General features: G+C 37.8%; 1 protein-coding gene across 1 annotated transcript in view; it reads right to left on the bottom strand.

Moving 5' to 3' along the window:
* The window catches only part of TRIM71 (tripartite motif containing 71), a 49,876-nt gene that overhangs the window by 15,266 nt on the left and 16,230 nt on the right, over positions 1 to 18,380 (bottom strand). Inside the window, exon 2 of the mRNA XM_015812530.1 lies at positions 485 to 652. Coding sequence (XP_015668016.1) covers positions 485 to 652 — 168 coding nt within the window. The remainder of the gene's footprint in view (positions 1 to 484; positions 653 to 18,380) is intronic.

Here is an 18,380-nt window from a genome sequence, read left to right as displayed (position 1 = left end):
GTTTCTCTGGTTTCCCCCCCCTCACGCGTGCGCGCACACACACACTTCTATATCTATTTTTTTCTTTGATTTCTTCTGTTTTTTCCCTTCTGTTAAGGAAAAAAGGGCACAATAGAATGGCAGATTTTAAAAACAATAATGTATTTACATATATTTCATAACATCTCTGAAGTATATTTAAAACCTATATTCACGAATCCAGGTATCACACAACGTGACACATTTCTACATCATTCAAGAGAATGGCATAGCAGAATGTATACAGAAGTGTTTTATAGCAGATCCAGTAGTGTTTAGCTCAGTGCTTAGCTCAATAGACCAACTTAAGCTGTATTGACTTAGATTTCCAGAATTCCCCAGCCAGAGTTGAAGTCCACCCATTGCTTAGATTGAGAAACAATGGTTAGCCTATCAATGATGATTGTCCCACAATAGACTGAGAGACTTCAAAGAATATCAATCCCTAGTTAAGCTACATATTTACCTGAATAGTTTGGCGACCCTGTTGTGCATCTGCTAGCAGCTGAATAGTAAGGGTTCTGGAGTCTTGCAAAGCTTCTTGGAGGTAGATAAAGCTATGGCCGACATGGCGTCCCATGGTGCATTCCCGACAAATGGGAACAGAACAAGCATCACAGTAGAAATGCAGCACCTGAGACAGAGAGAGTATTGAATAATATGCATGTCAACAGGAGATTTAAGATATATTTGTTTTAAAAGCTGTTTCCTAAGTGGGCAATCTATAAAGTACACTGCAGAGGGGACAGTAGAAGTTTCTTATTGTTTAATTCAAGGTATGAGAATAACTTTTTTATTTTGTTTAGTTTTTTTATAAATTATATACTTTGAAGTGCCATTAGATTTATATAATTCCTTCCGGCTAAGCTCTTAATTTACTATTTATTTAGATAAAATGTTTTAGTTAATAACCCTCAAACAGACTCCAGTGAACTTTCCCAAAATATTGTGTCAAGGGATTAGCTGATTTATTCATCAGCAAATAACAAAGCTTATTTCACATTTCATCCAGCAGAGGGAAGCAACAGAGAGCTAAGAGTGCTTCTCATTTAGATATTAAGAAAAAACTCAGTAGTGTTTATACCATCTTTTACTACTCCACAACAGTTTTATATGTTTACCTCTGTAGAACACAAATAGTTCAAATTACAAGAAATGTAATACTATAATTGTGTTCTATAATTATGTAAAATAGTAGCATTCATTGTTTCTATTTTCTTGGCATATCCTCATTCATTATTCTGTAAAAATAACTATGATATTGAATTGTTCCAATTTAACAACTCATATCAATGTATAACAATCCCTCAACAAAAATGAGTTTCAATATTAATAAAACTATGTTTGAATGTCACTTCCAAAATTGTTAATGTCCCTTTCAAACAAAATTGAATATGTAGTTTGTATATCCAAGCCTACTTTCAGAATATTGGGCAATTCAATTAATTACTTAATCATGCACACATTAAAATCCACATGGCAAAAGTTGAGTATCCATAAAAAACTTTTTTTTAAATGAAGACAATGAATCTGTAGAGTCAGAAATAACTACCAGTGTTACTATTGCCTGGGATCCCATAAAATTCAACATTTGTGCTTTGGCAGATCACAGCAGCTGTCACTTTATTTTCTATCAGATTGCATTTTATTCCCAAACGTAAGTGTGCTCATTAAAAAAAAATCCTACACAGAAAAAATCCTAAAAGCACAGAAAGAAGATCATGCAGGCCACCTATGGAGTCATGTTAACATCACAGTTGTTGTGGTGGTTAGAAGCATCGCCCCCCCCCACTTTGGCTTAAAGGGGCCAGCAACCCACAAAGAAAATGGCGTCAATAGGAGCAAGAACTCTGCTTCAAGCTAAAACCTACTATTAACCCTCTGAAACAGTTAATGCCAGAAGCAAAGCTAGGTCAAAGGCCAGAGAGCAGTGCTGTCATGCAGATCCAGATGCTACTTTCCACAGGAATACAATGTGGGAGTCATCAGTGCACACAAACCACAAAAGAGAGGAAAAAGTAATCAAACCAATTAACAGATCATTAAAGAAAGCCTCTAGTTCAGCTGACTATAGTTTAAAAAATGGCTTGGTAGCAGTAGGAACTACCTAATGCCAAACAAGTCATTTTTTATTATAGAATATAGAATTGATATGCAAAATAATATTTTTAGTGTTTAACAAGTGAGATTAAGCTTTACAATTGCAAAAATTTCTACCCAAACACTATGTTGCCAGAAGAATCATTAATGAAATGAAGAGCCATTCTTTCCTTTTACTAGTTTGAGGCTCTTGTGCTAAGAGATGTTGATGTTAAGATACAGTGAAGTAAAAGATAATCTTTGGATTGTCCTTTTCATCTTTAAACTAGTTGGTACTCTTTTTAATAGCATATCTCCATTACTAAAGAAAATAATATCTCCATCTGTAGTGGTGTTCTCTACTGTTAGTCCTTGAATTACAACTGTAACGGAGTCTGCCTATTAGGGTCGAAGTGAGGAAAAAACATTAAATGAATTGCCTCAAGTAATGACCAGCCATCCCTGCTCTTAACTGAATTGTGTGAATCATTAAGTGAAGCACAGGGTGCCTCAGGGGTGGGGGAGATCCCGGGAGGCCTAGTGCCAAGCAAGCTCACCTGCCTCAGGCCTCCAAGGCCTCTTCCAACTCTGAGATACCCCATGTTGTCCCCCCCATGAAGTCCTAGCTGGGTCCTACAGGGAGTCAGGCAAATAGTTAAAAGTTTTGCAAGCTACCAGCTTCTATCCTGTTTTTGGCTGCATGTGGCAGCAAAACTTTCTGAGATGAATTTTTTTCTGCAGCTGCTCAAGTCAAAAAACTATAGAAGGGAGTTTCTTCGCTTGCTTCCTTCCTTCCTTTACTCTTCAGCCTGGAGTAAAGGTAAGGTTTTTAAAAGGGATATTGGTTAGAAAGCAGAGAAGGGGAATTTAGTTTTAGCACCTAATTTGGGGGAAGGGGAGAGAGCAAAAGATCAAGAAGTCTTTCCCCTTCCAGCTTTGTTTTCTTTATTGAAGAAGGGGGGGGGGTTAAAGCAAGAGAAAGCTTTTGGGAAACTCATCCTGAAGCTGCTGCCTTAGTATGCAGGGTCTGGTTTCCCAAAGCCAACAAGAAGCAGAAGTTTGTAGTTGATCTGGGTAGAAAGCTCTGAAAGCAGCCTCCATTTTCTTCAAGAAATTGTCAAAGAGCTGAAAATGGTGGCTGCTTCCAGGGGGCATAGGTAGCAGGCCCAAGCACTGAGGTTGTGTAAAGGTGTGTGGAGAAGAGAGGTGGGGCTGGTGCAGCATCTCCATGGTCGGTTGTATGGGCGAATGACCATAGGGGTGATGCAGCCATTGTAATTTTGAAAGAGGACCATATATGTAGTTTGGGGGTATCTGTCATAACTTTGAACATTTGTTATTTGACCTATATTATTATTATTACAACAACAACAACAACAACAACAACAATAATAATAATAATGGTGGTGGTGGTGGTGGTGGTGGTGGTGGTGGTGGTGATGGAAGGGACCTTGGAGGTCATCTAGTCAACCTCAGGCAGGAAACCCTATACCATTTTCAGACAAATGGCTGTCCAGTCTTATCTAGAGGACTACCAGTACTGCCTTTTGTCAATACGGATCTTCCAATGGGCAGAACCTGTGACATGAGATAGGAATTATAGTCCAAAAGGTGTGCAAGGTACCAATCTTTACAGTTGTACCTGCCTAGTGTGAGGTAATAAAATTGTCCCTTTTCTTTCCTTTGTTCAATATACTTCCATATTTGGGGTAGTGGTGATGGTTGTGTAATAATAATACTTAACTACTTCTTACATTAAAAAGCATGAAATATCTACTGGCTATTGTCCTATAAAAATATATTCTGTCTATCTGCTGCCGTATAATACTAAACAGTTGTTGCTTGCCAACACTTCTCTTCCCAGCTGTTCCTTGCCATGTCCTCTGACTAAGAATGTGCAGTTCCACACACAGACTGCAGCTTTTCACTCGCAAAAAGGAATTCAATCTGACTGGTATTTTGTTCTGCTTAACAGCATTCTCTCAACTGGTCACTTTTCCAGTTCACCTAATCATCGTTTATCAAATAAATTACAACAATGGATATTTATTTATTATTATGAAAATGTGCTACGTGTGAATTGCTAACTGAATTGTACCTTTGTTTCCATTTGTTGCAGAGATGAGCAAGCCAGGTTCTATTCACAATATAATATGTTTCCAGCAGAAAACTAATTTTGCATTATAGAGTACTCCAAGGTTATTCAAATTTTGCAAGGAAGTTTTAAGAAAATAATGGAAGATTCTGATTAGAAAGCGAATTTACACTCTCATAAGCAATGTGCTACTTTTCTATGTCCTGGCCAAACTGTTATTGTTGTTGTTGTTATTCACAAAAATAAGATGATAATTAGATATGACATATTAAACTTACCCAAAGTGAAGTTGTCCAATTATCTCTGAAGTAGTAGTATATTACTATGTATATTTATTTATTTATTTATGTGTCTATTTCAATAGGTGATAGAATTTGGTTAGTCATATCAGGACATGGAGGTTAAATAAGGTAATTATTTAAACACGTAACCCCTACAAGTAGTACTCGAGTTACGGCCACAACTGAGCCAAAATTTATGTTGCTAAGCAAAACAGTTGTTAAGTGAGTTTTGTCCTATTTCACGACTTTTCTTGCCACAATTGATAAATGAATCACTGCAGTTGTTAAGTTAGTAACAAAGTTGTAAAGTGTATTTGGCTTTGCCATTGACTTTGCTTGTCAGAAAGTCGCAAAAGATGACCGTATGACCTTGGGAGATTGCAACTGTCATAAATATGAATCAGTTGCCAAGTGTCTGAATTTTAATCATATGACTGTGGAGATGCTGCAACAGTCGTAAGTATGATAAACAATCATATGTCAGTTTTTTCAGTGTCGTAACTATGAGCAGTCACTATACGAATAGTTTTAAGTCAAGGATAGCCTGTAGCAGGAATCCTATGGCTGTAGATAAGATTGCTATGTCATAGAAAATCCCCCAAAAAGACAATGAGAAACCTGTTTATATTAGATGTCCCCATACTGGTTTGGACAAAACTCAGCAGCACTTTTTCGTGCGGCTGCTGATAAAAACAGGATCGCCAACATGATCGCCAATGTCTGATAACGGATATGGCACAAGAAGAAGAAGAAGATAACTGTTACTAGGATTCAAACTCTGTTTGGAATGCAAAAGAATGACATTTCTAGGGACAGTAGAGAAAAAAGACATAATAGTTATATTATAATAGGGAGATAGCACAAAAACAAGAACTGCTACATGCATGGAAGCCCACTTATTTGCTTACAGGCTGGTTTTAATTAAAAGCTCCACTTTGCAGGTCATTCATGGAACATTCCTAAACCTGACCCCAGATGATATTGGCCTCATCTAGCCAATGTCTACTTAGTTACTAGTGTTTGAAAAAAAGTGAAACGTGACACAGAAATGAAGACCAAAGGCTCAAATCCTGAAATGCAAATATTGGGAATGATTTGGAATTGCACTAAAATGTTTATTTAGAATTTTCATTATTATAGAAAATATATAAAATAGAATAGCATTTCAAATTTCCTGATGTAGATTACGTTTTTTAAGTATTTCAGGCATAATGCCAGAAAAGTTTGATAAACAAAATGTATATTTAACATTACATATATTAAATGCAGCGAGGATTGTATTTGCGCAACATCGGTAAAGTGAGACAACACCATCAGAGGAAACGATAATTAAGAAAATATTGGACTGTGCGGAAATGGACAGACTCACATTGAGAATCAAAGGAAAAGAAGATACAGTATACTTTCAAACATGGAACTTATTTTATCAATGATTGGAAAAGCGGAATAGAGAGTCATAAAGAACTTAATCTTTATGACTAGGCAAAAATCAACCAAGACCAACACGTTGTTTATTCAGCACAAATAAATTGTAATGATAGAAAACCAATAAAATACTTTTTTAAAAAAGTATTTCAGACCAAACTTAGGAACATTTCTTTTTTAAGATCATTATCAGAAGCAGGAACAGGAGTTAATGACAAAGAAGTAGAGTGTATTTGTGCTAAGAATTATTTGCGAATGCTAAAGCTATTCACATTCAAGACTTGCATTAATGCCCATTTCCTCAGACAGGAGGAAATGTTTTTTGAATTACTCATGTGCATTCAAACAAACAAGCAAAACTCTATCTATAGGAACCTGCTACGTTTTCCAAAGCGAGAAGGTATATCACACGGGGCTATTCATCTTTTATAGCCACAGCAGGCAAAGGAGTACCAGAGCAAGGCTATAAAGTTGATTGCTCTAGGATAGGGCTTTACAGTGCACAGTAAAACAAAAAACATGAATGTTCAAGTGTCATACTCCCTTTTTGGCCCATCTGCTTTCAAAGAGCGAGGAGGGGGATGGGTAAGTAAAATGTCTCCAAGGATTGTATAGCAATCAACCAACATCTGATGAATGGCCACTAGAGTTAAACTCTGACCTGAATGGACAATTCCTAAACCAGTTACCCTCCCCCACATTGTCCCCAATATGCCCCACCTACCTGCCTCCTCTTTACAAATGTTTTAAGTACCAGGCACAATTAACAAAAGCAATGGAATGTGGATGCAGTTTCCACTGAAAGCTGCAATGCAAAAACAAAACAACATCCCACACAAGAAAGCTGGGATTCATTGGGAAACCAATGGAGACTTATGGCTTAATTGTACTGCTTTGCCTTATTATTCACATATGAAGATAAGAAAGGGCTTGATTGTTGTGCTGTGATTAAGATGACAGAACAAATAGATTATGAATAGTTAATAACACTTCCAAATATGGATTTCAAATGGAACAAAAGACATGAGAGTAAGTGATAAAAATGTGTAATATTTTGGACATTTTATACAATTGCATGGACTCATGGCACTACAGAATCTATTGCCTGATATTCTTTTTTAAATAGGGGTACTGGAATCCATTTTATTTTCCCTTTTCTAGTGAAATATCCAAATCTTTCTGATAATTCTATTTACAAATCTTCTTTTGGTTGAAATAGACTTTGCCTCCCTGGATATTGCCAAATTCTGTAATGCTGCCAGCAATAAAAATTCAGCTAACATCTCCATAACTCTAAATAAGGATAGAGACTTTACTTTTTGCCTATTTCTGTCTTAATTACTTGGATTTGTGTTATAATATTAAGTAACTAAGACAAATAACACTTTGGTTCTAGCTTGAGAGATCCAATTAATATATTAATAGCTATAGCAGCAATAATAATATTCTAACTTTTTAGCTTGTGCTTCATATCTGACCTTCCTCTTCCTCTTATACTTATAGAGTTCATTGATTGTTTTGTTTAATACTGTCTTTGATCAAAATAAACTTTGAACTGATTTACTGAATTGAATTTTCCTTTCATTTCACTTGATCTATACCATACTCAAAAGGGTTATGGGTATGCTAGGGGTGAATAATCAATTTCAGATTTAAAGGATTCTATCTCACTTATCTACAATTACAAAGGCTTTTTCATCAACACTACACAACTATTAAATAATTCTGTCACTGAAATTGCTGCAATGATCCGAGAAAACAGTATTTATTTACTGAAGAATAGAATGATGGCTTGTCTTTTATTGGCTGATAAAAGTTAAATGGCTCTTTATTTTATGTTCAGTTTTTGGCTAAGAGTCTATTAATTTTTCTGGCAAACTATATATTTGCTATTTTATAAGATGATGAAATTGTTAACTTCAAAATTACCTTGTAAGATGCCCATCAGCCACTGGGACAAGTTAAATAAAAGTTTGGAAAAACCAACAAAAGGAATAAACTCTTTTAATATTTTAGTTTTTTCAAAATATTCTCATTCAAAGGACCATTCCATTTAAATTCAGTATTTGTTCTGCAGATTATACTGCCTCAGATTGCATCCTTCAATCTCAGCTTTCTTTTTTTTTTAGCAAGACTCAATATTCAGCTCAATTTAAAAAATCTTATAGTTTATAATTTATATATATATATGTCACATTACTATCAGAAATACTATGAATTTGAAATACTATGTTTCTTTGGGGCAAGATTATAAACTCTCCCTAATTGCAGACCTTGACTCATCTCACTGACAAGTTCCATTTCATTTATTGAACTTTAGAGTATAGGCAATGCCTTCTTTATTGTAATGGAAAACTCCAAATTTGTCAGACTTTAACCCTGTTTCAATAAAGGTTATTGAAAAATATGGCATTTGTGGCTTCTGGTTTTGCGCAGTAGTGCAGCAGCTGAGGGATCACAGGGCTCCACACCCTACAGCTGATTTCTGCCTGCTAGGGGACCTTAAATGGGCCTGAAGTTGCTCCTTAGAGGCCACAAAGGAAGGAAGTCCCCTGATTTTTTAGCTATCATGGAAGACCAGAGATTTGCAGAAAGAATATACTAAGAAAAAACTAAGACTTTCCAGAAGATCTATGCTATGTTGCATCTAATCCGAACAACAATGATCTCAAACCACGAGGAAATTAAAAAAATAACTTTGAAAATATAAATGAACATTCATAAAATATTAGGCTTTATTTAGTACTCTTTCTCCTTAAAATAACCACTGTTCAGCAAGGGCAGAAAATAATTACATGTTAAATTGTGGAGTCCTTGGTGCTTTTGAGCTTGGTAGTTTGTTTGCAGACATTTCATTACCAGAATTAATATAATTAAAACCAGCTCCAGTTTAACCTGGAGCTAGATATACTCTTTTTATTGGCTCATGTTAAATCACGGATAATATTTTTTCTATATTGTAGGTATAATGCATTCAAGATCAGATAAGCACAATTTAGACTTTCATACCTCTGTTATAGTAGAAACACTGGCATTTTCTCTACCCCACATATTTAAAAATGTATTCATCAGGTTAGTAAAATAGCTGGATATCAGTCATGTAAAAAAAATATATTCAGGAGATTATGCCTTGTAAATGGGTTTGCATGTTTTGAGGTATGTTGAAAAATCTCTCTCATATCCATCATCTATCAAATTTAGATGGCTGTCCATCACACAAAAAGTTACTATGAACATGTAAATAATAAACTAAAACAATAAATATACAAAACCAATAAACTATTAAGAATATAAAATAATTATTACTAAAATATAAAACCACAAGGCATAAGAGAGAGTGAATATTAACTGCAGTAATGGAGCCATCTTAGAATCTTACCTGTCCCTGATGCATTCACTTTTCTTAAAATCTATACAATTCAAAGGAAATACATGCTTGTAAGATAGTTAAAAATAGTCATGAGTATTGTAATGAAGCAATCTCCAAATAAATATTAGAATATGTTTTAATGTGATGTTCAAAACCATACTTAAAACTAAATGTATTTCTCTACAAGGCTAAAATGAAAATGAATATTGCCTATCCTACTAAACCCTTTCCAATAATAAAATACAATTAGCTTTGAAGCTTCCTTAGAGGCTTGAAAGAGAATAAATATCTGACTCTGAGGAAATACCTCTTCAAAGGGGAAAATGCACTTTTTCCACAAGTCCCCTGGAAGACATCCCTGAAATCACAGTATTACAAATCCAACAGTACTTGACACTGACAGCAAGGGGTTAAGGACTTGAACCAAAGAGGACCAAAGAGAACTACAGCTATGTATTTCCCTGGGTGTCTTTAGGTAGCACTCAACAATCTCCCTCAGCACAAACACATTACTGTTGTTACTGTGAGGATAAAATGAAACAAGATATCTGAGGTGCATCACTTTGAGATGTCAGAGAAAAACATTATAAAATAAATTTTAAAAAATCAGATTTAATTATATATTAGGTATGTACGGATTTATTATAATTGTTTTTAATTAGTACAAAAGAGAAACAAAAAACAAAGACAATAATTATGGAGATTCATTACCAAAGGAGATTTTAATTAACTTAAGGCATTAAGAATTTTTTAAAAGGCCTACATGACATTTGTTCAAGAAATATTTATGCACAATTTTATTGTTTATATTTTATTGTATTATATTTTATAAATACATAAATGTACTGTATATAAAATAGAAATATATTATTTATATTATTTTTTCATAAGCATACATATTTATATTGGATATTTTTCCAATACAAAATGTTTGTGGAAGATACATGCCCTTCTTATAACATGTAAAGGGGTGTTGGTCTTACCTGAATGCCTTTTCTCAGCATGACGATGGAGAATCCACCAATGGATTTTCTTCGTCTTCTGCCCGAAGACTAGTCGGCCAATTTTTGCTCTGCCTCTCCTCCTGAGACTTCTCTTCCCCAGTCTCGACAGAGGCAAAAGCTTTTTTTGGCTACGTTTCGTTGTGTTGACTCCATCCTCTCCCCTCACAGGATCTGACTGACCTCAAGGGTGGGAGTGGATTCTCCATCGTCATGCTGAGAAAAGGCGTTCAGGTAAGACCAACACCCCTTCTCCAGCATGACGAGTGGAGAATCCACCAATGGGACATACCAAAGCTTCACTGTCCTTGTGGGTGGGAGGCCGTCTGGACCTGTGTCCCACTCTCTGATACTACGCATTGGAGTACCCTCCTGCCAAAGGAAGCCTCTGCAGATGCGAATCTATCTAATTTATACTGTCTTATAAAGGGGGAAGGCAACGCCCACATAACCGCTCTACATATTTCTTCAATCGAAGCCTGGGTTGCCCATGCTGCTGAGGTGGCAGCGCTGCGCATGGAGTGTGCGGTGATTCGACTGGGGACCGTCAGGGACTGCCCCCTGTATGCCTCTGCTATACATCTTCTAATCCATCTGCCGATTGTGGATGCAGTGACCCTTCAGCCTCTTGTGTGAGAGTAGGAGACAAATAGTGCTTCCGATTTGCGGAAGAGTGCCATTCACTTGATGTATTGTTTTAAAACTCTGTGAACGTCTAAGGTGTGCCACTTGCGTGCCAGTTCATGGGAGGGCTCGGGGCAAAAGTTTGGTAGCACCACCTCCTATACTCTGTGAGATAGGGAATTGACCTTTGGAACAAAGGAGGGGTCCAAACGTAACACCATCCTGTCCGTGTGGAAGGTACAAAGATCCTCCCTCATGGACAGTGCTGCTAATTCTGAGATATGCCTTGCTGAGATGACAGCAACTAGGAAGGCAATCTTAAGGGTCAGGTATTGTAGGTCGCGGGTCCGGACAGGCTCAAATGGAGGTAAAGTGATGGCCTGTAGGACCTTAGGTAGATCCCAGGAAGGGTATCTGTGGATCACGGGTGGCCTACTGTTTGATGCGCCCTTGATGAAGGATCACACCAATGGGTGTCTGGCTAGAGATTCGCAGTTACCATAGGTAAGGATGGTAGATAAGGCGGCCACCTGTCTACGAATTATGTTAGGTGCTAATCCCCTATCCAGACCCTCTGCTAGGTATTCTAGGATATCTGGGATAGAGATGCTACAAGGGTCTAGGTGTTGTCTGTTGCAGCAACTGCAGTAATTTTTCCAAGTGGAATCATAGATCTTGTTAGTTGTAGGCCTTCTAGAGGCTTGGAGTGTCCTGATGACTCTTTGTGAGAAGTTGTCTCTCTCTAGGAGACTCCGCTCAAGCACCAGACGGCCAACTAGAGCCACTGTGGCTCTGGATGTAGCAGGGACCCCTAGTTGAGGGAGATTTGGTCGTGCGGAATCCTCCACAGTGGGGATGTAGATAGGTTTACGAGATTGGCAAACCACGGCCGTCTTGGCCAGTGCGGTGCAATGAGTTGATTACCTCTGCTTGTTCCTGTAATATCTTCCTGATGGTTGCTTGTATCAGAGAAAGTGGTGGGAATGCATACAGCAGTCCTTTTGGCCAATGGCCTCGGAGTGCATCCGCTCTCTCTGCTCCTGGTGTCGGAAAACGGGAGAAGACCTCGTAAGCTGAGCATTCTTTGGGCTGGCAAACAGGTCCAGCACTGGGTGGCCAAATCTCTCTGATGCCTCCCTGAAGAGAGCAGGGTGCAGGCTCCACTCTGAGTGGTCTATCGTCGCCCTGCTCAGGAAGTCTGCCTGGTGATTTGCTTCTCCTGAGATGTGCTAGGCCTTGATGGAGGCTAGGTTGCTTTCTGCCCAGGTTCCCAGTGCCTGTGCTTCGGTCATGAGAGCCCTGGATCACGTGCCTCCGTCAGTTGACGTATCAAAACGTGTCGATGCGCCACTGCGCTGCGGAAGTGATGAAGGGCCAGGTGTATGGCTCTGAGTTCTAGCCAGTTTATGTTGTGCTTTAGGTCTTTCTTTGACCATTGACCCTGTGCTAGCTGTGATTGCAGGTGCGGTCCCCAACCGAATAGGCTGGCATCCATTGTCAGAGTGACTCAGTTGGTTTCCTTGAACAAGTGCCCCTTTCCCATCGCTGGGGAAGACCACCAGTGGAGTGACTTCAGGACCTTTGGTGGCACCTTTACTCTTCAGTTTGAGGAGCCTATCCCCTCTCTCTGAAATGGGGGTAGGAACCACTGCAGCTCTCTGGAGTGTAACCGTGCCCAAGGCACGATTGTGAGGCATGACACCATCTTTCCTAATAACTGTGAGAGTGTGGCCAGTGTCGTGGTTCACTTCCTTCGGATGAGTCTGACCAGGCTTCGAATGCTGCGTTGGTGGTCTTGAGAGAGATGGACCGTGCAACTTTGTGTGTCTATGACCGCTCCCAGATGAAGGAGACAGGTCGAAGGAACAGTCTGACTCTTTTGGAAATTTACTGAGAATCCGTGCTCTTGAAGGGTTGTCAAGAGTCAGTGCCAGGTTTGACTGTGCTCTCTGGACCGACGAGGATTGGATGAGAATGTCATCCAGATAGCATTGGATGCGTACCAGAATTGTTCTCAGGTGCACGGCGAGCGTTGCCAATACCTTTGTGAACACCCTGGGAGCTGAAGAAAGTCCAAAAGGTAGGGCCCTGTATTGGAAGTATTGACTTGTGTGGTAGAACCTGAGGAACCTCCGGTGGTCCGGAAGTATGGAAATGTGAAGGTAGGCCTCCGTCAGGTCTATGGATGTCAGAAGGTCCCCCTCTTTCTGATGCTTGCTAATATCGAGTGAAGGGTTTGCATCTTGAATTTTCTGAACACCAAGTGTCTGTTCAGACTTTTTAGGTCTAGTATTGCTCTCCACCCCCACCCCCCGAATTCTTTGGGACTATGAATAAGATGGAATAGAATCCTTGTCCCCACTGATCGCTTCCTACCGGTTCTAAAGGCCTGAATGTCCAGAAGGTGCTGGATGGCCTCCTTGATGAGGTTCCTTTTGATCAGATCCTTTGGAGATGGGCAAGGGATGAACCGTTTCAGGGGTGTTGAGAGGAATTCCAGAGATAGGCTGAATCTGATGGTATTTAGGACCCAAAGATCCGTGGTTGTGGCCTGCCATTTGTGAGTGAAAATGCTAGCCGGCCACCAATGGGGGAGCCCCCCATCGTCATTTGGATCTGCGGTAGGGACGCCCCCCCGCTCCTCAAAAGGGCCGCTTTGCTTGGAACTGCTGTCTGAACCTGTCCCTGTTACCGCCTCTCTGTTTGGCGGTCCGATCTGGGCTGAAAGGGACGGAAAAAGGCCCCGATTCGTGCCTGCATCAGATCAAAAAGACAGTCTGAGGGAATAGGAAGGAACTCTCCTCTCTGTTCTCTTTGTCAGGTGGGCCAGAATCTTGCATTTGTCCTTGTTTTCAATTAGGTAAGGGTCAAGCGCCTCGCCAAAGAGCCGCCCGCCCTTTTAGGATGCCACCGCTAAGCACCACTTAGCCTTCATGTCCGCTCTCCAATGCTTGAGCCACAGCAATCTGCGTGCTTCTATCAGAGGAGAAGGGAGACTGTCTCTCCCTTTGTTCAGGGTCACGCTTGGTGGCTGGAAAATGGCGTCCGGCTCTTTGTTTGTCCAGCGATCGGCTGGACTCAGGCCAGCCTCGTTGCTGAGCTGCGATTGACCGATCAGGCAGAGAAGGGACAAATGAACAGCCGTTCGTTCTTTGCAAGTCCCCCCTCCTCAGAATAACCAGAAATAACAAGAAATGTACGACCTTAAAGAAGCATCGATTCAGGAGTCAAGGAATTTCGGCCTAATCAGGCTCAAGACTAGTCAAGACTGGGGAAGGGAGGTCTCAGGAGGAGAGGCGGAGCAAAAATTGGCCGACTAGTCTACGGGCAGAAGACGAGGAAAACCCATTGGTGGATTCTCCACTCGTCATGCTGGAGAAAATTAACATTTCCATAATGAAGCCACACAAAACACTAAATGCATTAAATTTAAAATATAATTAAGTAAAAGTAGAGTTCTAGGAATCAAGAAGTAAGAAAATAAATTCTCACTAATCTTATTGTCACTGGGAGGCTATCTCTTTTTTAAATTTGATCTCCGAATACAAGGCTTTGCAATGAAAAAATATTGATATCTCTCAGTATTCTCAACACTTCTTGCGATTTCCCTTTCAAATAAATAAACTAAATTCCTGGTTCACTACAGCAATGAAATAACAACCTTAAACAAGATGAAAAATAGCATATGTGATAGAGACTCAAATAGTTACACTTTTACATTTTAGAAAATATAGGGATAGTGTTACTGTATTCTTTAATAATTAATTGAAATTTAGTTTAATGCAAGCCAGTTTTCAGGATCACATGATTGCTATTTGCAATCTTCCCATCCAGCTTCTGACAAGCAAAGTCAATGGGTGTAGATGGATTTGCTTAACAACTGTGTGATTCACTTAACAAATGCAGCAATTCGCAAAAAACAGTTGTAAAAACAGGTGTGACTGACTCAACTGCCTTGCTTAGCGATGAAAATTCTGGTCTCAATTTATTTATATATCAAGCTTATTAATTGCTTATCTTCCTCACAGAGGGACTCTGTGGTTGTAATTGTGATCGTGTATCTGTATCAGGACCCTTTATACTAGTTTTTCCTATGTGTTGAGCTATATGATGGTTTTGATAAGAATACTGGAAAATGACAGAACTGGAATCACATTGGGGAAGGTTGCCCTATTCCATTCAATTAGTTTTCAACAGCTGTCTCTGTTACATGACAAATACTTCTAAAACATTTCTGATATTTAGTAGTTTGTGAGAAAACAAGAAATAATTCATGGTCTACAGAAATTTAATTTTAGTTCTCAAAACCAAGGCTGTTAAAAACTGATGAGATTAGGAGAAAATTTCATTTAATTATTTTGAAATTATGCAAAGTCTATATTTACTACACAGATATTCCAAGAAGATAACTTGCTTGCATTAAATTAAATTTAAAAAATTAGTTTAAAAATAAAAAAATAAGGTCGATCTTGTGATATGTTAAGATGGGTAAAATAATTCATGAAGCCAACCTTACCTATAAGGAAGTTGCAGATGATGTAGAATAAGCCACAATAAGCAAGAAACAAAATCCAGATAACAATAGTCACGAGACTATAAATCATGTAAAAATTAAATGCAATTTTACTACATTTATACCCTGTTTTTTTTCTCCAAATATTCAAGATATTCCGTCCAATTTTTTTCATACAGAGTGCCATTTTAGGTAGGCCATCCTGAAAGACGGCAACTGATTGAAATTCATTTTGTCAGAGATATAGAAATGCATAGGAAAGAAAGAAAAGGAAGCCAAAATGTTGCCTGCATTTTGGATCCAAATTCAACATGGAGATTATAGAGAATTAATGTTAGCTGTTGCTCCATATACTGACAGAACTAGGAATCTTATGGGAAAATCAAAAGTCATTTCAAAAACAATAGTAATTATTGTTAAATCATGTTCTAGTTATTACATTTTTAAAAACAAGAGTGTACTTATGGATATATACCTTTATGGATATACACAATTATTTCATTATTGTGTCACAAAATGAGGGGATATAATTGCAGAAATAAAATAAAGGAATGTGTGTGCAGTGTGATTCTGTACTTGCAACTGAGGTTTAAGTCCCATTGCTTCTTGAACATAAGATTTAACAATGATCACATTTTTGTGAATATCTTACAAATACCAATGTTTGGTTCCTGTCTCCGTCATAAATAACATCTACCCTTTCACTTTTCTTCTTGTACTATTTCTCAGAAACTGATTATCCTTGTGCTAAGAAATTTCTCTTAAGTTCAAAGTTCACAATACATGCAGAATGCTCTTCCTTTGCTTCTTAAAAACTCCAATCTCTTGCCTCCTTACACTTTAGAATTACCTATTCCTTAGTGGGCACAATGGCCTAGCTTGTCGACCAGGAGGTCGGCAGTTCAAGACCCAAGCACTGCAGGACAGGATGAGCTCCTGTTGAGCAAAACTGGACAAACTACCTTTACTTTTTTACTTCTGAATTCAAACACTCTATTTCATATCATAACAAACATGGTAAGCATGTTAAAAGAACACAGAAAACATATTACTTCAGTTATAAATCTATCATACTGCAATAGATCTATTAACTACTAAAGATAAACTCTCACATATCGTATCAAAAAGTCATGCTTTTTTCTATCTCAAATAGTTTTAGAGCAATAAGGCATACCTAATTTAGTAATAAATGATGAGATATACCTGGAAACAGACCAAGCCTAGCACATGGATAACTGAAAAGATTGGGTCAAATTCAAACGGATGAGTATACCAAAGGTGAAAATCACACTAAATCATTATTGTTTTTGTAGCTGCCAACAAGGCAAAGGGCTAACTTTTACTTTTTATATTCTACAATAGGATTATATTTAAATCAGCTAGGTTCCAACACTGGAATAAGGATAAAATATTATACTAAAATAATTATTAAACAGATTTAAATGTATGGATAACATAAAAGAATGAAAATAGCTGACTTTCAATTATTATATACAGTGGTTTTGAAATAAATGAACTAATGGTTCAACATAGCAACAGACTCTGAGAATTACAGTTGTAACGCAAATTGACTAATCTCAATATGAATCAAGCTGAATATAAATCAAATTGAAACCTGTGTTTAATATTTCTTTGGATACTTTGCATATGCTTCTTAAAAACAAGTTTTTTTAAAAAAAATCAGGTAGAAAAAATAACAATCCTTAATTAGCCAAACTAAAACAACTTCCATTAACCCTAACCCTAATCTTTCAACATCTTGCAACATTTGCCATCCTTACTGATCTTGCCAAGAGGAGGCTGAATGTATTATTCTCAGTATGTATATGATGGACCATTCTCCAATTTTTAAAAAAACCTTCATATTTTGAAAAATACAGGCAATATGAAGGAAAGTAAATGTTTTGGGTAGGAACATACAGGATAAAGAAGCACCAAGCTACAAAACAGTCAATATAGGCAATTTATCTGCTAAAATGAAATTATTTCTTCATGGTCCTCTTAGAAAATGAAAGTTGTAGTAGGAGTACTAAATAGTGATGAATGCAACATGTCAGAAAGTCAAAGAAAATTATTCATGTACTGTAGATAACAACGCTACGGTCTTATGATTGATTCACCACTCCCTTCCTAAAATATTGCATAGTACATTTTATCTAACCTTTGAAGAATATAAGATGTAAAACACATTTAGAGGACTCTTAACTATCTAACAAAACTATAATCAATACATGATAATTATTAATCATTTGGTACAAATATTTGCTGATTGGCTCCTTAGAACTGAAAGTTTCAATTCAATCAATAACATAGCTGTCTTGATATATAAAAAAATCTTGATCACTATTTGCAAATAGTCAATTTACACAGCACTTGTCCCTAGTATGATTCTGCCTTGCATATAGTGATTTCCTTAGCTTAATTATCCAACAAATTGCAAGTTAAAACTACGGGTGACAGAGTACAGGTATGAACTACCCCACAAGTATCAAAGATATTTGCTTAAATCTAAATGGATGTTATATTATGTTCCAATAATAACAGAGGAATGGCTGAGATATAAAAAGGAAAACTTGGCTATTTCCTTCATTTTTGACTGTCTTCTAAACTTTTGTATCTCCTAAAAATATTTTTATTGCATCAGAAATTTAGTTTGTCACATTGAATAACCTGAACAGACTGAGATTCTTTTAAAGATATGGATTTCTATTATCTTTCATATATTTTGCATAATTCATCCTAAACATTAATGCTCCAAAAAGGGAGTAGTTATGTAAAAGGGGCGTTGTCTTACCTGAACGCCTTTTCTCAGCACGGAGATGGAGACTCCACCATTGGGTAGTAGACTGTATTCCTGCCCAATCAGATCAAGTCAGCCAAAGTTGCCACGCCCGTCCTGGATCGTGATCTCCAGTCTTTGACGCGAGCGTAGCCATTGACTGACAGCAAGACGTTGTGGCTCACCAAACTAACT

The sequence above is a fragment of the Protobothrops mucrosquamatus genome, unplaced genomic scaffold (assembly GCF_001527695.2).
Source record: "Protobothrops mucrosquamatus isolate PMUCROS unplaced genomic scaffold, P.Mucros_1.0 scaffold_5, whole genome shotgun sequence".
Classification (NCBI taxonomy): Eukaryota; Metazoa; Chordata; class Lepidosauria; order Squamata; family Viperidae; genus Protobothrops; species Protobothrops mucrosquamatus.
The sequence above is the reverse complement of the archived record's forward strand: the minus strand, read 5'-3'. Positions and strand labels throughout refer to the sequence as shown.